General features: G+C 41.7%; 1 protein-coding gene and 1 pseudogene across 1 annotated transcript; one reads left to right on the top strand and one right to left on the bottom strand.

Annotated features, from left to right (window-relative positions):
• Nucleotides 1–2,705: 2,705 nt before the first annotated feature.
• Nucleotides 2,706–3,425, top strand: LOC132648637 (sentrin-specific protease 2-like; the record flags this gene model as incomplete). The annotated part of the gene is made up of 1 exon (XM_060370865.1): nt 2,706–3,425. A coding segment is annotated over one exon (720 nt), but the record flags the coding sequence as incomplete, so codon positions are not given.
• Nucleotides 3,426–10,167: 6,742 nt separating this feature from the next.
• Nucleotides 10,168–20,287, bottom strand: LOC132648671 (ribitol-5-phosphate xylosyltransferase 1-like; annotated as a pseudogene).
• Between the last annotated feature and the right edge of the window lie 267 nt (nt 20,288–20,554).

The raw sequence follows: 20,554 nt of genomic DNA, 5'->3' as shown, positions 1-20,554 counted from the left end.
CCACACTCATGGACTGAAAAACTACTGGACTTTTGGACCTTCCATTCATAGGCAGCCATCTCTGGACTAGCTGGACTTCAGCCTGTAAGTCATCTATCTAAATTCATCTATCTATCTATCTATCTATCTATCTATCTATCTATCAATCTACCTACCTACCTACCTATCTATCTATCTATCTATCTATCTATCTATCTATCTATCTATCTATCGTGTGTGTGTGTGTGTGTGTGTGTGTGTGTGTGTGTGTGTGTTCTGTTACTCTCGAGAACCCTGACTAAGCCTGCCAGCCTTGTAAACAAGGGGAGCCCAGTTGTCCAGATTCTTTGGTTCTGCCCCTGCAGTTCTCTGCTCTGAGATGCTCCTTTGGGTCAGAGAGGAAGGCAGGAAAGAGCTGAGAGGCGTGCTCTTCTCTGTGGTTTCTCTCTGCCCTCTTGTGGCCGTGGCCTGAATTTGCAGGGTGAGAGGCACAGCCATTCCACAGTGATCCACTAGGATAAAAGGCCACTGTCTTTGCTCACCTTTCAGAGTTTATTGCAGTTCGGTCATTTATTTGTGTTGGGGGTGCGGCCACTGCTGGCTTGCCACAGCACATGTGGAGGTCGGAGAATAATTCGGGTGACTGGGTTCTGTCTTTTTATCTTGTGTGACTCAGGAATTGCCCTGTACTGGTCAGAGTTGCCAGGGAGCAGCTAACCAGGCTGAGCCATCTCATTGTTCCTCCGTTCTGTTTGGCAACGATCCAATCAAATATAATCTACAAAGCTTCACCACTGTTCAATCACATGTTATATGAGTTTTATTGAGATATGGTTATGTATCTAGATTTTGGGGAGTGAGAAAAGCAGCTACAAGCAGGTTTAAACACATGGTTTCGTCTCCGTCTTTCAAGGTTTAAGGACATAGAAGCTTCTCAAACTATTTCTAAAAGCTTTTACAAGGGATAACTATCTTTTCATTTATTACATTTTTTTCTAATTTTGTTTTGTACATTTTAGCAAAGATTTTTACTTAGTTCTCTGGTACACTGTTTTTCTGGGGAAAAAAAGAGAAATTGGCTTAGTACAAATCCTAGCTTTTATTTTTTTAAGATTTATTTTTAATGTGTATGAGTGTTTTACTTTCACATATGTAAGAGCAGTGTGTGTGTGTGTGTATGCATGCGTTTCCTGCTTAAAGCCAGAAGAGAGTGTCAGCTCCCCTGGCATTGGAGTTACAGCTGATTGTAAACTGCAAAGACAGGGCTAGGAATCAAACTGTGGTCTTCTAGAAAAGCATCACTCTTTACCACGGAGCCATATCTGCTGAGTCATCCTAAAAAGATCTCTCCAGCCAGGCAGTGGTGCTGCCGCTTTTAATCCCAGCACTTGGGGGTTTTTACATTTATTTATTCATGATATGTGCTGAACTTCTGCTCCTCTGAGTTCTTACTGATCTTGGGTTTGCTTCAGCCAGCAGGAGTTCCAACAGGAATTCCAGGAATGAAAACAAGCTTTAAGACCCTAGACCTGGTAGATGGTGGGCAGGGCCTCCATTCACCAATGAATGTTGCCCTGGTGCATAAAACCACATCATAACCAGCTTGTGGAAACTGGCCTTCCAGAGCCTTCGTGACAGTGGAGAGAGGCAAACAATAGTCTTGCTTCTAACATGTGTTGACTGCTGTCTTTGGCTGAAAGTCTCTGACACTCATTGTGATTTCCACAATTTCAGGTTCTACAGAGGCTCCTTGTGCCCTAGAGGGATCCTTCTCCCTCGGTAGGGAAAAAACAAAACGCAGAGTCGGAACTCCACAGACCTTTCTATAGGGGGACTGAGGAAATGCCACATGAAAGACAAGATTAGAGAAGATCAGCTATGTGAGAAGTGTTCTTTGACACTGCCACCTCCTTCTGTCTTCCTGGCCTAACTGACCCCAGCGCCAAAAGAAACCTGTGCTCTTCCCCTGTGGTTTCTGACCTTGAAACACCATGTCTGGTGTGGATAAGACATCTCCCAGTAGACTAAGGGACCCTTCAGCCATCAAGGGGACAACCCAAGAACTCCCACAGAACGCCCAGCTGACCTGCACTTTGACTTGGACAACAGAAAGCTGTGTCTCGGCCGGCAGCCAACACCTGAGCAAAGACAATCCGAGTAGTCCCTCTATAAGGCAGCCTTGCAAGCAGGGTAAAACAATGAGCCCTGAACAGCCACAGAAAGGCCAGAAGAGGAAATGCCAAGAAGAGGAAGAGGATGATGTGTGCTCCGAAGAGCCAGTCCAGTCCTGGAAGAAGCTGAAACAGGAACAGCATGAAATAGAGCTTGGGGATGAAGAGCCTGACAAGAGCCGAATATGGACACCCCAGGAAAAGGTTCCGTTACAGCTAATGGCCCCAGAGTGTGCCAAAGGCCCTGAGGAAGAGGCTGTGACTGAGGAGTCTGTGGGTGGAGGCCAGGGTCTGAAACCCCCCCACATCAACAGGGAGGAAGAAGTTCAGAAACACCACCATGAAATGTGCCCAGGGCTGTTGGAACTCCTCCAACCTGATGTCCCTGTGAGCTCTGGCCCTCACCGCACTCACACAAGCACCATGGACACCTCCAAGACTATCAAAGGTTGTGCTGAAGGGCAGAATCATGAATCGGAAACACCTCAAATCTGCACAGACAGTGTCAGCAATGGCATGCCCAACAGCAAAGTGTCAACACCTGAGGTCAAGAAAAAGGCTCTTGAAGACCAAGAGAAGGGCAGAGGGCTGGACCGTGGTCCTGATGTCACAGTGGACATGGAGAAAGAAATCAGCAGTGCGCTAGGCCCTGGGTCAAAAGATGAGATCTTGAGCTCTGCCTTCAAACTGCAAATTACTCGAGGAGACCTGTGGACCCTAAGGAACACCCAGTGGCTCAACGACAAAGTCATCAATTTTTACATGAACCTTCTCATGGAAAGAAATCAAAGTCAAGGCTACCCGGCACTTCACGCATTTAATACCTTCTTTTACACCAAGTTAAAGTCTGGTGGCTACAGGTCAGTCAGAAGATGGACCCGGGCAGTAAACATCTTTGCCAAGGAACTTCTCCTGGTCCCAGTTCACCTGGGCATGCACTGGAGCCTGGTGGTCACAGACCTAAGAAAGAAGAGTATTGTCTACCTGGACTCCTTGGGACAGAAGAGACCCGACATCCTTGAGCTGCTTTTCTGCTATCTGAGGGAGGAGAGCAAAGCGAGAAGGAACAGCGACCTGAGCCCTGCAGAGTGGAAGCAACACAGCATGTCGGCAGAGGAGATTCCTCAGCAGCTGAACGGGGGCGACTGCGGCGTGTTCGCCTGTAAATATGCAGATTACATTTCCAGGGGCCAGCCCATCACCTTCTCCCAGCAGCACATGCCTCTTTTCAGGAAGAAGATGGTGTGGGAGATCCTGCACCAGCGCTTACTGTAGCAGCGCCCCCTGGCGGCCACTGCGAGGCAGCTGCTCCAAGCTCTTTCCCAGGTGAGGCTAAGGACTGCAGGTATTGGGTGTGGAAGAGCCTTGAACAAGTTCTGAGTGTAAAGACTGAGGTTAGGACAGCCGCGGCTGCACAGAGAAACCCTGTCGGGACAGAAACAACAACAACAGAAGACACGTGTGCCCACCGAAAGTTAGAAACTATCCGGCCTGCACAGCGCATGCTCACAAGCACGCGGCTTTCGAGATTTATCTGTGACTGAGGTCGATGCTGGATTGAATTTTGCTGTTCTTGTTCACAAGTTTTAGCTAAATGGCAGTGGATGGCTTCCGGTGCTTTTCGGCCTTTCGTTCTGGACTGCTTGTTTGCATTAGTTATCTCTGAAAGGAAGGCCACCAGTTGCCTGTCTCCCAGTGAATCTCCGGTTGCCTTCCGGTACTGTGTGCTACCACAGAAGCGCCACAGTGTGCTGCTGTTCATGGGACCCGAGCAATCCAGGAGAAGTAAGAAACGCACCGGAGGCATCTCAAAATACTTCCCAGCCTGGAAGTAAAGACATCTATTTTATTCTCCGAAGAGGAGTAACTAATGGTAGATGTGCGTTGTAAACCTGGGACTCCTTGAAGCCTCACCCTCCTGAGGGCTGTACTAAACTGTTTATTCCAAAAATATATATATATTTATATATATTTTAAATAAACAAATATTTATATATAAATAAAAATATATTTTATATATTATATATATAAATATATATATTCTTAAGCTATTTTTAAGATGTTTTCTTTGTATATATTAAGCTGAAATTTAATATGTCATGTTAATATTTATATTCTGTCACCTTAGCCCCACTATTAGGTATAGACTTAATATATTTAGTGTGAATATTGCCAACTACATGATAATCTATTTTTATACAGGAAACTTTAATTTTTTATTAGCAGTAAATCTTACATTTGTGTTGTTATTCAATAAAGTTTTTATTTAATAAAGTTTGGAGTTTTTTGAACATACTTTGCAAGATCCTGTGCCTGCTGTTCCTTGCATGGTGTAGTGAGGTTGTCCCAGAGAACTGGAAAGCAGATGTCCGAGACAAGATCCAACAGTGTAAGCTGGAACCTGTTCATACATCTGCATGCTGAGATTGCTCTCCTTCCAAACCTCTGACGTGAAGACAGGGCACTTTAGCCAAGACCTGTCCTCATCCTGGGAGAAGCTCAATATCGCAGCCAGGGCTGCCTTGAAAAACCAAACAGAACAACCAAAACAAAAAAAAAAAAAATATGTGATATCAAGACTTCAAAAATTCAAAGTTTTAACATAGTAATCAATGGAGTTCTGATACCTAAAATTACTTCTCATCATGTTAAAACCACCTCTGTCCAGACCTCTGGACAAAGAAAAGAATGTTGATGTTTTTAACCCCAGATAATTTTTTTTTTAAATCCCCAAGCTTTTATTATGACTTAAAAGTAGAAGGCTCCAGAAGTTCATCTTTTGTAACTTAAAAGAATTAATGTGAGCCTCACTGGGTTTGCAACTTGGATCTATCTACCTGTCACAGGTCAATTGAACTCCAATCAACAGACTAAGATTCCCCAACTCTTGCCTGTTCCTGATGGAATATGTGTGTGTGTGTGTTTGAGGGGTGCTCCAAATGTAAGAGTTTCCTTAAGTTCCTTAACTTTAGCTTCTGTCCCTAGTCTGAATATGTCTCAGCAGATTTCCACTCACCTGACAGTCACCACCCAGGAACCAGAATCAGACAATAAAGCACTTCAAAAGTGATCTACAGCACCCAAGCCCCAGGCAGTCCTACAAAAGTGGAGAGCCTGGGCTTGCTAGGTGATGTGCTCCAGTCCAGCTGCTGTGATTGCTTCCAGTCTTTTACCTTGATCAGGAAACCAGATGCTTATGATGAGTGCCCCATTTCCTGAATGAATCCCCTCCCAGGCTTTGATTAACATTCCAGCCTTCCTGGGCCCCTACAATGGCATCCTAATTTCAGTTGAGGCCCATTTACAAAATCATCTATGTCACCCCTTATCCTCAACAAAAGACTGAAAAGGTTCAGTCCAAAGGAAACTCTCTGGCAAGGAAGACAAATGGCTACTTGGAGTGCCTACCCAACAAACCAGGCTGGCTCATACTGACCTCCAGGCTCCCTTGTTTGAAAAAAAAAAAAAAAAAAAAAAAAAAAAAAAGGTACCTGTAAAACAACTAGATCAAGATCCATCAGCAGGTTGATCCATTAGCTGAAGCAGTTTTGCAACATGATAACATGATAGAGCACTCACCATACTCTGTGCAGAACAAGGATGTGATTGTGTGGCTGTAAGAGAAAACCTTGTTCTATGCAAACCACTCAGCAATCATTAGAGATTCCTGTACTCTCAGGAAAACAAAAACAAAAACAAACAAACAAACAAACCCCTACACTGCAGACAGAAAAATGACCCAGAACAGGGGAAGCCCATGGTTGCCATTCTCATTTCTTCGATTATCCGGGTGATAACTCTGTCTTCAGGTATTGCAGAACACCAGACACTTCTGCTTCTGCTGATCATTGCTGGATTATGCATCATAAATGTCTTAACTAGATACAGAAATTTTGGTCTGGGTGCCAGTATACTGATGTTTATTAAATCCCAATGTGAACAGGTGTTAGGCCCACGAGATCCCAATTACCAGAGAGACAGATCAAGGTAACTTGGAGATGGATTGCCTCAATCAGAAGAGGTTTATTCAGGCCAGTGAGTGATGGGGCTGCTTTGCAAGTCATCAGGGAACAGTCCCGAGAGACAAAGGCATGGGGTTTTTAAAGGAAAAAGCAAGGGAGGCGTGGGGGTTGCAAGCTTGGCAGTACAGGATTGGGTGAATGGGCTTATGGGTAGTTAACTTTAAATATCATTGGTTCGTTTTAGGCACCCACGTCCAGTCAGGCCTGCCCCCGACATCTGGTGGATATCTGATCTTCAAGTTACACCCAGAATGTCCTGGATGGGGGAGCTGTGGCCCTCTGGACTGGTTGCCAGGCACCCTATCTCATACTGCAGGCCTGGACATTCTTCTGCAGCAGGGTGGGTCTTGTCCCCATTCACCCACTTCTCCTTTTGTCCGTGTCCTTCTGCTTTATGGAAGACTACCAGGAGAACTTAGTTTAATTAATATGGGGTATAGAATTCATAAAGAAACCTGTAAATCTAGCCTGTACCTTTCACAGATACTCACCACAGGGTCAAGAACTTGACTCAGGATACAACTTAAGTGGGGGATGGAAGTGATGGTGAACATTATGTTTAAAGTTGCTGTGCTTAAGAGAACTATAAAACAAAAAGTGTGTCTAGCCTGTAAGTCCTACTTGTCCAAGGACAGAGGAGGTCTCAGAATGCTAGGCGTTGTTCTTGTGATTGCCTGGTCTTGTTCATGGAGGATACAGACAGTATGTGGTCACTCCTGTGGACAAGCTTGCTTGCCCTTGACTGGACCTAGATGGAGGTGTCTGAGGACATGAAGGCAGGAAGTCTGCCAGTGTTCCAGCCTCTAGGTGCACAAAGCCAGGATGGACACAGCCTTTGAGCCTTTATAAACACATGATTATTGTACCTTGGGACTGCATCTTGAGAGCACTCTAAGGCACAGTCTTCACACCGTGGGTATCTGGTGCTAGCATCTGAATGAAGTCTCTTCTTTGTTAAAATTTTAATAAATAGATAAACAAATAAAAACATTTTATTTTCTGAAAGTAAGGAGATCTGTCTTTTTGGAAGTTGAGTGAAGTATTTCCAAACGTACATTTTCAACACAGGTATTTTCGAATATAATTCTCAGCCTTGTTTTAAGTGCTGTACCAAACTGTTTTTTCGGAAAAGTGAACTCAACTTAAAGCTACTTTAACATTGTTGGTACAGATTAAACTGAAATTAATTTGTTACTCATTAAGAGTATTATTCCCCTTCACATCCTCACTGTGATTTAGTATTTAGCCTCAATAGTTCCAGTTTCATAATAATCAGTTTTACATGTAATAGTTTAACCTTTTCTGTTCATTGCATAATTTATAATGGTATTATGAAGTCTTTATTTTATAAAGTCCAGAGATTTCCAGAACATACTTTATAAGATTATGCTCCCACTGCTGCTTTTATGATGCATTCAAGATTTTCTGACACAACCTAGGGAGCAGATAGCTAGGGGATAACCCATCAGCATTCCTGTCATTCAAGCATCCTACATCAAGTTCTCATTACAGCACTTAAGGGCTTTGTTGCCTGAAGTTCTCCAATCTTCCACATTTCTTCTGCAACTCACTTCCAAAGTATTAAGAATCACATGGTCAGGGTATTGTAACAACAGCCCAACTCCCAGTACCAATTTTCCGTATTAGTTCCTTTTCTTGTTTACTATGAAAAAATATATTGACAAAGCAAGGAGAGAGTTCATACTGTCATCCACAATTCAAGGGTATAGTTGATATATATAGGAAGACCTAGTTGGTAGCTGGAGCTCAAGCAGTTGGTCACATTGTCAACTGGGACCAGAATAAGTTCCTATGCAAAGAGGTTTAGTGCCTGCGTCCATTTTTTTACTAACCTGTAGCTCCCGTTCCATTTTTAATTGGATTATTTGCTTTTTTTGTTATCTAGTTTCTAGAGTTCTTTACATAGTTTGGATATTAGTCCTCCATCAGGTGTGGAGTTGGTAAAAATCTTTTTGCATTCTGTAGGGTGCTACTTTAATTGATAGTGTCCTTTGTATTACAGAAGGTTTACAGTTCCATGAGGTTCCATTTATCCTAGTGCCTGTGCGATTGGTGTTCTGTTCAGAAAATCATCTCCTGTGCCAGTAAGTACAGAGCTGTTGCCTGCTTTTTCTTCTATCTGGTTCAGTGTATCTGTTTTATGTTGACTGAACACAGCTGTATCTGTTGGTCTGGACAAGTTTTGAAAGGTATTTACTTGAATAATAGTACTATTGAACTTTTAGCATGATTTCAGCAGAACCTGTTCTAAAAGATTTCAGATCACCTTTTAAATTTCCTCAAGCTCCCCCAAAGCATCTATATTGCCTGTTTCCCTCCTTTTATCACAAATTCAATTCTGCAAAAAGGGATAGACTTGACACTCTTACACATAAACACTGAAAATCCCTTTTTTTCTTTTTTCATCCTGAGATCCAAGGTAATTGGCTGCTGGACTGATGGGACACACAGCAATCACCAGCTAAGATAGTGTCATCAAACCATCTTCTGTAAGACAGCAAGCAGCAGTAAGCTAACAGCTCCAGAAACATGACCTGGTGCCTCAGGTATTGCCAAGTTGACAACTGTTGGCTCCTAACCTTCCATGTTTACACTATCCTGCCATCTTCCTAGGATGAACACTCAGTGTCCTGAACTCTAGTCACAGCATGGAGTCTGTTCTAAAGGCTGTGGAGCCATTAGAAGGGGACTGGCTGGCAAAGCAGGTCCTGTGAGATTTTTACACACCTCTCTGTAGTCTGGCGTTCTTCTACCTGGTCAGCCATGATGCAAATAGTTGATGCCTGACAGTTCTGCTAGCCTGGATACATCCATTCATGCCTCCTTTCTGGCCTTGGTACCCTGCAGATGTCACAAACTATGAGCCAAAATAAACTTTTCCCACTTGTTCCTGCTGGCTGTCTTGTTACTATGTTAAGGACACAAATGCTTTTCATACTGAGAAGAGAGTATGACCAGTTAGTTGGCTTGAGCAAAATCCTCATGGAAACAAGTTTTTAATGTTTTTTTTTTTTTTTCTGACTGCAATAACCAGTGTTTTAACATATAATGCTGTTTCCCTAAAGCTTGCAATTTCTAATATTGGTACATAAAATAGAAAGTGTTATCAAGTGCAATGTTTTGGGACTATATATTTAGTGTACTAGCCACAACTTGCTAATTCACATACAAATCACCTCAGAGTTGATACAGTTTGTGAAAGCACGTAACACCCACTCAGGCACCTTTCAATTATATTAAAATAATTTCCATGTTGTATAAAAGAGCCATTAAGTTCATTGATGCTATCTAACCTTGCAGCCATTGTTCAGCATATATCCTGCTACTGACATGACCAGATGTCAGCCCTAATAAATAGTACTCTATCAGTTAGTTCTTTATTTTATGTGTCATATGCACTTGTGTGCATGGAAGACAGAAGAACATGTCAGGACCTACTGAGCAATACTTACAGATGGCTGAGTGTGTGCCATGCATGCTGGGCACTGAACTCAGGCTATATGCAAGGATAGTGAGCACTTTCAAACACCGAGCCAGCACTCCAGCCCCTAAAGTGGGTTAAAGTCAGTGAACATGGTCAGTAAATGCTGGCTTCTTGATCTCGGTAGAACTGAACCTGAGTCACCTGTCTACCTATCCATCCACCCACCAATCTATCTATCCACCTAATTGATGTGTTTGTGTGTGCATGCTGGTGGGGTGGTTACATGACAGCCCATGAGATTCATTTCTCTCTTACCGTGTGGTTTCTGGGGGACTGCACTTAGGTCATCAGGCTTGGCAGTAAGCACCTTTAACCACTTAAGTATCTTGCCAGGTCAGCCTCAGTAAAATATCGCCATTTCTTTGATCTTGTATACAGCAGTAGCCAAAAAGAACATTTGGTCCCTTCTGTGAAACTGAGTTGATGGAGCCGCCTTATCAAGTGCTGTACATATTCACACTTACGAACACACACTTACAGCTAGGTATGATTAACCTTTATTATTCATAAAAAATGAGCTTTCTAAAATATTAGTAAATTTCCACTTTAGTTCTGTTTTGAAGTGTTGGTACCAGTGAAGTAACATTTTTCTTCTTTGAATCTTTTCTTGTAAAGTTACAGTCTTCTCCTTTTCTAAAATGGCAGGAAGCTCCTTCCAGTCCTTGATGAAGATAAAGGGGGCACCCATGGCCTTGAGTAACTGCAGAGGAGCGCTGTGGTGACTGGACATGTTTCCACAGTGGCCAGCTGTCATCACATCTTCTACCACAGGAATGGAGCCAAACGAGCAGGCCTCATATATTCTGTAACACTCTGTGTTCACTCCTACAGGACACAAAGTGAGGTCACTCTGAAGCAAAGCATCTTGGTAATTCTTATGACTTTCATTTGTCTCCTGAGGCTGCCACCTAGGAAATTAAACAAACAACAAAGAAATCCCTGTAAAGTTTTACTTTCCTATGGCATCTTTTTTGAAGCAAATCTTTTAATGTCAGTTATCAAAAATGTGAACACATCATAGAGATGATAAATATGAGAGGCATTGAAAATGTTGGACCAAACACATTTCTTAAAACTTCTTTAAGGCTTGGGGGTGTGGGTATAGCCCAGCTGCTAGAACTCAGACCTAGTATTGATCATCATCTATCCATAAACTGGGTATATAATTCCCTAATTCTACAAGTTGGGAGGCATAGGAAGAATCAGGAGTTTAACATCATCCTGTGCTAAATACCGAGTTTGAGGCCAGCCTGTGCTATGTAAGACTGCCTAAAACAAGTTTTTTGTTTTGAACATTTGACAATAATCTGAACATTTTATTGCTGTATATTTAAAAATATCCGGTGATCAATCTTCAAATGGGTGTATTCATTCAATCCGTAATTCCCGAGTGTTGAGTTCTCTCGTCTTACTCTGATGCAGCTGTGCTGTATCCAGTGGTGGGCATTAGGTCTTTGAGTTAAGTCAGGACATTTTCTAGAAAGTCTGAAGCCCTGTGAGGAAAAGCACAGAGGGGCTTCTGGAGTGACAGGGCTGCATTTTCGTATGGGTGATTACTGAATGTTTCACTGCCAAGGGCTCAGAATCAAGAGCTGTATGTGAACAGGCAGGCTAGTTTAGACGTGGGGAAGAGTAGAGAATAAACAAAGATGAAGGTCATGCTTGTGCTTGTTATGCCCAAGAACTGGTCCGGAGGCCAGCAAGGTGGAAATAGAGGAACTGAGGTGAGCAGTCAAAAACCACAAAGTCTGCTCACAGAAGACTCACCTGTAGTGTTCTGATGAGGGAACGACATAAGCAATAAACATTTTAACATTCAATCTGGCTGTGGTCTTGAGAATGGAATGAATATATAGGCCACATACATGCAGAAGCTGGGCCTGGCATTCTTTTCCATTTGTATTCTCTTAGTGAAATAAGCTCCAATCTCTAAAGGGAGACTGAAGAGGTGTCAAGAGGTTAGGACAGAATGGTCTAGAAGCAGCAGAAGCAGAGGGTACTACCTGACCTCTAACTCAGCTCAACCAGAACCATTTTATTAGTCCTTTTCCTCCAGTAAGACTTTGCTCTCTCATACCACCTCTCACTCACCAGCCCTTCAGCTGCTGTGTAAGCACCCCCCGTGCCTTATGTCCTTTGCTTTGGCTCCCCTCTCTAAATGGACCCTGCTGACTCCTGTGCCCTCTTCAGGCCTGTATATAATGTAGCCCTCCACCTGGTGCTCTCTTTCGCTCCTTGAAAACAAATGTTCTACCCTCCACCTCAGTCCTCTCTGTGGCCTTCTTGTCTTTAATTCTCTTCTCACATGTCATTACCATCTCCTGACACATACTGTTTTACTTGTCTCCTCTAACAAGTGCCATGAGGGCACTGTTTTTGTTTTGTTTTCACTGTTATTATGAGTAAGATGGTTTCTGGCATTTGGCAGTTGTTTGGTAACTCTGAGTAAATGACATTAACAGTAATTGTATTCAATTCATAGTAATTAGTGATATCCATCTAGAAGGCAATTTCTGTCACAATTAAAAAATAAATTTCTAGATCTAGAAGCATATGTTTTAGGCATCCATTCCCTGGCCACTCAGCTTTATACTCCATGTGTTTATTTAATAGCAAAAGAAATTATTGCAAAATGACTTTCATTACTCCATCAATACTTGCTTCTGATTATAATGGAAAAGACTGGAGAAAAGCCAGTTTCCTAAGTTTTAGTTACTGCTGTACCTTTAGACAGGAGGCTGGAATAAGCAGTTACCACTGTTTCTCTGGAAACCTATTTGTACACAAGGTGACATTCGGATTGGAGAGCAACAGGAAGGAACCATGCAAACATTGAACTTTCTGCTCTCTTGCAGAAACCCAACAAAGTTTATTACCTCCATCTTGTTTCAAAATGTTCATTAGTGCTTGTCTTGATGAGTTTTCATAGACAGTTCCTAAAAAATTACATATGTTGGGCCTCTCATCATGCAGCATCGACCTGCTGGCTTCAACCACGGGAAACTTTCTGTATCTATAAAAGCAAGTAATGAATTACTATACAGTAGGATGCCCCACAGCTTGGCTTGTTAAGCCATGTGTTAAGGACAATGGTTTCTAAGCACATTGTAGACCACAGACATAAACAGTCCTATTTGTCCACTAAAAAGAAAATGTACTGTTATAATCATGAACTCTGAAGAGTTAATTTCAAAATATTCCAAAGAATAAAACATTGAGTAAAACCTGTGTTGGTACAACATTCTTTTGAAATGTATACACCTTACCCTTTTTCATTCAAATGCTGATTCCCCCACCCCATCTGTCTGGTTTCAATCCGGATATTGCCTTGTGATACTTATTTTAAGCATCCTGTCTCAACTGTGTGCAAACAGGCCAAAATGAAGAAATTAGACACAATGTTGAGCTGGGAGGAGCCAGAGGACAGGAAAGAGGGGAGGAGCCAGAGGGCAGTGGGAGGAGAGGAAAGCTAGGAGAGAGAGCTGGAGGAGAGATCTTGGAACTACCTGGAGATGTACTGGATCAAATATTTCACAAAAAGCAAGTATAACGTGGGAAATCTAAATGTTAGCAAACCATGAGGGCTTGGATGTTTAGGATGGAGAAGCTATTGCCCAGCACTGTGTTCTAGGTTAACTAAATAAACCCAGTCTCTGTGTGGTGATTTGGATATACAGCTGTTTAGGACTAACAGCAGTTTACTAGAAGATATATCAATCACCGCTTACAACAAACCTGTTATTATACAGAGGAGGCTCATTCCATGGGCACTGGTTTGCATATAAATTTGTGCCTGTAGTCTATGCTGTATACAAGATTATTATGGCATTTTGGGTCAAATAACTTTTTCTTTGAAAGAGTGCCATAGACTACACCATGTTTAATAACATTCCTGGGCTCTACCCACTTGACACCAGTTGTTATAATTCCCCCTCTTCAGTTGAGACAACCAAAAGTTTCCAGATGCTACTCAATGTCTCCTCATCGGGAACAGGGTGAGGCTGGCAACACCAGAATGACTATGCTTCTGTCTTCTATTAGGTGAGTAGGTGATGTCATACAATGTGGAAAAAGTATAAATATTTCTACAAATACAGGCTCTTTTCAATAAATAGATTTTTCTGAAGGTTGGGTGTATTTACAAAGTTTTTGAAATTTTAAGGCTGGTCCCAGCCTAAACCTGTTAGCCTGGAATGTTGTCCATGTAGGGGTGGGAATACCTGTCCCTGGCATTTCTCTAGTGACATCTGTACAGCTAAAGCAGTCTGAATCTACCAATGGTGGTAACCAGTGACATAATAACGAATGTCAGATTTAATTCTATCAGTGAGATGATTCATTTCCTCAACAAATATCTGAGTACCTACTGTGCATAAGCATTATTTTAAAATTTACTTTTTTTAAATTTATGTGTATATTAGTATATTTGTGTGCCTGCTTGTCTCCGTGTGCAGTCAAGCGCCCATAGAGTTCAGAACAGGGATTCAGAGCCTTGGAACTGTAATCACACATGGCTATGAGACATAGCATGTGGATGCTTAGAACTGAATCTGAGTTTCTGATATGAGCAGTAATTTTTCTTAACTGCTGAGCCACCTCTATAGCCCATTTCTACAGAAATATTTTAAATCAGGGAAGAAAACTCCTGACCTCAGAAAGTTTATATACTACTGAGAGCCTATCTCTTACTATTAAAAATCTATCCACAGAAAGTTTAAAAAATATTTTCCATTTGTTTTTAAACTGGAGGATGATTATATATTGAGGATCCTAAATATCATTTAATTAACCTCTGCTTTTACAGTTGAGATTAACATCAAGTCAGCCAATCACAAACCCAAGGGAAGTCTATACAGTATATAAAAATATTGCCACAACAGTATTTGTTTTCACTAGAATTATGGCTCTGTCTTTGTTCATTCTCTGCTAAACATCTCTTCAGGACACTACTAAGCTTAAAATTTTATCCTATATCCATTTTTAGAACAAACAAGTACTCTTCAGTTCTCCTCAGAAGATGGTAAAATACAACAAAGCAGTTACTATTGCCACTGAGGCTCGAGGGCACTCTTTTTGATGGTAGGAAAGATAGGCGTGCCTCATCACCAGTGAGCTTACTGCCATTTAGAACACCATCTTCCCTGTTCTGTTCAGAACACCCTAGGGATGCCTTTCTTGTCTTGTACTTACGTTGCTACACCTAAAGGCCACTGGAAAACATCTGCGCCATTAATCCAAGGGCTGTCGTATGTTATGAAAAGTAGGTCCACAAAGCCTCCATTTCTTTTGAGGAACTGCATTATCCAGTCATTGTCACAGTATTCATTTCCAAGCAAGACAACAGCCAGATGCTGCAGTTTCTGGGTTTGCATTAAATTCTGTGCATAAAGTAACCACTGGGTGGCATGGGAGATCTTTGCTTTTTCTCTTCCATTTAAAACAAGGACCACATTGTCCACCTCTATGGAGAAGTACCCTGGAACCACACCCAGGCCAGTGATGAAGCTGTGGAAAACAACACACCACAAGCAAGAGATAAACAAAACTGAACAAAGGAAATTTCAATCGTTTTATATAAAATCTAGAATAAGATTTAATTAATATTCTCGTTGGAAGTGCAATTTGTATAATGCAAGTTCTTCTGAGCAAGTGGGACAGAATAATAGAAAGCTTTGGATGTAGAAATTCAGCTAGTATATGAGAGTGGACTCTCATTTCTTCACTGAAGGCAAGGCAGTAAGATACAATGTAAAGGATAGCATCAAGCTTCAGGAGATTCTGACAATAATTAAAAGGATTTGTGTGCATGCCTGCCAACATGTTCTAGTGACATCCAGAGGACTTTTGGAGAAGTTGGTTCTCTCCTTCTACCATGCAGACCTTGGGGTTGAATTCAGGTTGTCTGAGTTAAGGGCAACCACTTTTACCCGGCAACTCATCTTACCAGCCCTTAAAGGATAATTTTATGTAAATATGAAAGTACATAAAAATAAGTATTGAAAAATACTTATATATCTTCCATCAGTAGAAATATAAAAATTTGAGTGAGATTATACATTAAACTCCTAATAGCAGTTCTTTAGTGAAGAATAAAAAGAGTAGGAAACAAAGAAAAGGCTTTTATTGGAAACAATTCTGTTAGGAGGAAAGTTAAACATAAAGAATTCCTGACAGCTGAGATATATTAAGTCTGAGTGGTTAGCAAGTGGGAGAATGTTGTATTTTCTTCTTTGCAATATATTTTTAAGAGTCTTCATAAAAGGAATAGACATGTTCCATAACACACACTGTCACCCGCTGCCCCAAGCAGTCACTGCCGCCGAAGTGTTCTGAACTTTGGGAGTCAAAGTGCAAGGGAATGAGCCCTTGGGAAGTGAAAACAGTGAGTGTGGACAACCGTTCTGAAATTCCGGATGAGGATCAACGGAGAGTAGTGGGGGAGGAAAATGAAGGAGAGAGAGGCAGCACCTGACAGAACATGGTCTGAGAAGAGGAGGATGGAATGCACAGAACATCCTGGAGTAGGGAGATCACCTCCTAGAGAGCTCATTGTGAGGGAAGGCCCGAGAGAGAAGGGGTAAAGATGCCTGAGCATCTAGTTAAGGGAGAGAATTACGGATGCCCTCACTCTCAGTGTGCTAGGAATAAGAATGTGCGCCCCACTCCCTGTCCATGTGGCGCTGGGAACCAAGCCCAGATGTGCGCATGTTCAGTGAGAGTTCTACCAACTGAGCTGTATCTCCAACCTCTAGCTACTACACTTAAAACAGGAAAATTTCCTACTATACACTAACATTACAAAAATAAGGCCTGTGTATGAGTAGTATAATGTACAGAGTGAGTGCTGTGTTCTAACATCTAAGGTTATTACTGATAATCCATTAACTGAAAATAATCATGTATAGAATTCTAATTTGCTCTTGTGGGTTACTCAGCATATGTGTAAGCATCAGAACTTACAATTATCAATATATTTTTCTACCACTTGCCTCAACTGAAAAATGTCTTCAGAGTAACCACTTCCATCTAGAAAGCCCAGAGGAATCATTTCAGTCCGAAGTAACTGTGCAAACAGTATAGTTTTGGAATCCACTAAGTCAGTACCAGTGTAACTTGACTGAGACTACAACTTGCGATTCCATAAGACTTCATTAATTTTGGATACATTATCTACTACTTTTCATTGTTTAATAAGGTATTTTAAAAGTCTGTCACAGAACTTGACTACAAAGTTCTCTAAGAGGAAAGAACACGGTTTCTTCCATGATGACGTAAAATTTTGCATACAAACCTCAGAAAGGCAAACTGGGCTTAGCCTTTCTTGGTGGTAGTTAACAATGTTTTCTGTCACTGTGGTAATACCAAGCAATTATAAGCTTAAGGATGACACGCATGACTGTGCCTTCAGGGAAGAAATGAGAGTCTCACATATTCCATTCTATATATTAGTTGAATTCCAGAAACTTCTCTGCAATGTTAGTCCACTGACATGTTCACTGCCCAACTACAAACACAGAAAGCAATTTATGCATGCAATAGACATTCACTTTTTTTTTGGACTGGCCATTGAACCCAAGGTGTTGCACATTCTATGACAGCCTTCCTGCCACTAAGATCCACTTACTCTTTCAAGGAGTGAAATCTAACTAGTGTGAAGTTTAGGAGTATACACACAACCTACAATGAAATTAGAACAATGAGGCTAAATACCTGTTTACACTGCATGTATGATTCCTCTGAGAGAGTCAAGCAATGACAGGCCAGGGAGCTAGCTGAGTTGGTAAAGTGCTTGTGCCGTGAGCATGAGGACCTAAGGACAACTCTTGAACTAAGATAAAAGGCTGATGTCGTGATGGAGAGGCAGATCCCTGGTGCTCAACGTCCGGACAGTCTAGCCTAATCACTAAGCTTCTGCGAGAAACCTGTTCTCAAAACCAGCTGGTTGCTGCAGGCTGCCGAGGTGTGTATGTGGGCACACATGTGAACATAAGGTTGAAGGGAGAAGTGGTGGGTTGTACAGAAAAGGAACTGGAGGGGAGGGAATGCAGGTTGGACTGGATCATGTATTTGTGATCTAACATGTATTCATGTCCTCATGTACTAACATTATATAAAATATTTAATTGAAGACAAACAGGGACAAGCCGGGTTCGGTGATATGTACCTGTAATCCCAGCACTGAGGAGGCAGAGGCAGTCAGATCGTTGTGAGTTTGAGGCCAGCCTGGTCTACAAAGCAAGTCCAGGGCAGCCAAGGCTACACAGAAAAACACTGTCTTAAAACAACAATAATAAAAACCAAGTAAACATGTAAAAACAACTAATATTTATTTCCGTTAAAAGCCAACTGGAAACAGTACCTTCATGATAAAACTATGTTTTTTTAATTAAAGTCATCTTAATTCTATTTGAAAATTAAGAAATTATACAGTGATAAGTAAGTTAAATAAAAGTAAAATCCTTGAAAGTCTTGCCAATGCACTGGTTTTTTAGAATCTAAAAATCAAAACAGAAACAGTTTTGAATTATGGAAAAAAAGAGAGCCTACATAATTACGTAAATCATAGTAGATATGACATAAAATGTTTTAATAAGTAAAAGTTGGACTCTGAGTATTTCCAGGTTAACCTAACTACGAATGAAAAGAAAATCATGAAAGTAATGTTTACTTTTGTCCTCTACGGCATAGAACACTGTGTTCATTTACCAGTCAAGTGTATGAAATGTGGAACATGAAGTTTTCCATATCATCAGCTAAAACCAAGGTGAAATAAGACTCCCCAGGATTTATTTACAGACTTTTAGTTTCTTTCTTCTCTGCACTGGGGACTGAACCCAGGGCCTGGCACATGCCAGGCAACTGATCTGCCACTGAGGCAGGTCTCCAGCTTTCCCTCCAAAATTACCTTGAAATGTCTAATTTAATAAGAAAATGTTTACTAAAGTGTAAGCAGGACCTATTTATTTATTTATTCATTCCCAGGATAGATTTCTGTATTCTTCCCAACCTAAAGCATAAAGATATAAAATAGGTTTATAGAAGTATAAATATACTGTGCATACTATATGATAAAATATAGAGCATACTTATGAGAGTATATTCCCTCTGGTAGGTCCATGAGACGTCACGCGGCAGCCAAGGTCAGTGTTGTCTAACAGTACCTGTACTGTGTTCTTCAAACAATCAACTGTCCTTCCCTCCATTGCGCAGTCACCTCCGGGGATCAAGAGTGCCTTCGAAAACATGTTCCCACAGATACAAACCTGGTAGTCGAAGAACAAAACCAGACACATCTGCTGTCTCATCCATTTTAGAATGTTAGGAAAATGTATGTTTTATTCTTTTCTCTTTTGACTCTGAGCTGAGACGTTTCTCTCCATGGTCCTTGCAGGCTGTGACTGAGACAATCCTCGGTCCTGTGTGGCAGCTTACTGTATGCGGGGTAGACTTCAGTGGCTGTAGTTGTAAAGATGACAGGACATTTTACTTATACCAAGGAACCCGAAATGTCACTGAACCCTGGCTACCCATCATATTCTGAAGCAAAATGTATATTATAAACTAAAATACCATCATTATTAGAATTAATTTAATATCGTGAGTGGAGAGACTAAATGTCTTGTGCTGAAGCCACAAGTACACCAAAGCATTCAGTGTGTCAAGGGGATAGATATCACCTCCCCATTTGCTCAGACGTCCTTGAAGGCATGATCTGTTCTGCAAGCTGACACTTCATCCTGTCTCCTAAGGGCAATCACGATGCTTTGTTTTGTTAAATGAGGTAACATTAATATGCAGGCCTACAACCTCTGAGAACCCCTTGTCAGTTATTTTGAAAGATATTCTTTGGTCCATTTCCATTATGCCATGCTCTTAAAGCCACACTAACAACCAGTGTGAAAATGTGGGCCATTGGATAAAACATCCAAATGTGTCAGGCTAAGTAATGCCCCGCTTCTCCAGGTCATGCCCTAATCTCTAGATCCTGTGACTATTGTCTTACACAGCAGAGTGTCTCAATGTGACCTAGCTGCTGAGGTGCAGAGCCTTCCAGAGACACAGACTCCCGCCTTGAGTAAGGCAGAAACTATAACGTTCTCAATCGCTCCATGGGCAGTTCACTACAGCAGCCTCAGCAAACTGTGCTATGTGGGTAGAACATGGTACCTGGAAGGGAGGTGCCACTGTAACACACAGTTACATGTGGAAGGGGCTTGGAAACTGGGAACTGGTGGGGCTGGAAGAACTCTGAAGAGTAATTTTTTTTTTATTTTTATAAGGAAAGTCTACTTTAGATTGCCTGAAACAGACTGCAGAATAATTCAGATGCTCACAGTTCATTTAGTGAGCAAGACTCAGAAGAGAGCAAGGAACACAGTACAGAAAACCTACATTGCCTTAAGAACAGACTCCCCGAAACTGACTTCGTTAAAGGAAATACACAATCTAGCAAATTCCAAACCTGGACAGGACACAGTTTACACTGTCTTCTCAAGCTTTTCCTCTTACACTGACTTACCAATGGCTGCTTTGCCCCACATTTGTACACTGTGTTCCTGTTTCTCTTTTGTGGGTTTGTTTAATATTTGCAGACGATCTCCTGGGCTCATCCACGGGGCTTGGGTCACTTCTCCAGCCCCACCCCCTGCAGCACACACAGCTTGTCTTCTAAGCTCCAGAAGACTCTATTCCATTGCTGTTGCTCTTCTTGGTGGTCATCTTATGTTACTGCAACTGGGATGGACTTCCCCAATAGCCTCTCAAAGGCTCTCTGCATGGTCCCTTTAATCCTGTGTCTTCAACTGCTGGTGAGGCTGCACCTTCACCAGTGGCCTCTCCTGGCTTCCTACAGAGCCAAGTCTCAGCTGATCTCCACA

The sequence above is a fragment of the Meriones unguiculatus genome, chromosome 17 (genome assembly GCF_030254825.1).
Source record: "Meriones unguiculatus strain TT.TT164.6M chromosome 17, Bangor_MerUng_6.1, whole genome shotgun sequence".
In the NCBI taxonomy this organism is placed as follows: Eukaryota; Metazoa; Chordata; class Mammalia; order Rodentia; family Muridae; genus Meriones; species Meriones unguiculatus.
Note: the sequence above shows the minus strand (reverse complement) of the source record. Positions and strands in the feature narration are given on the sequence as shown.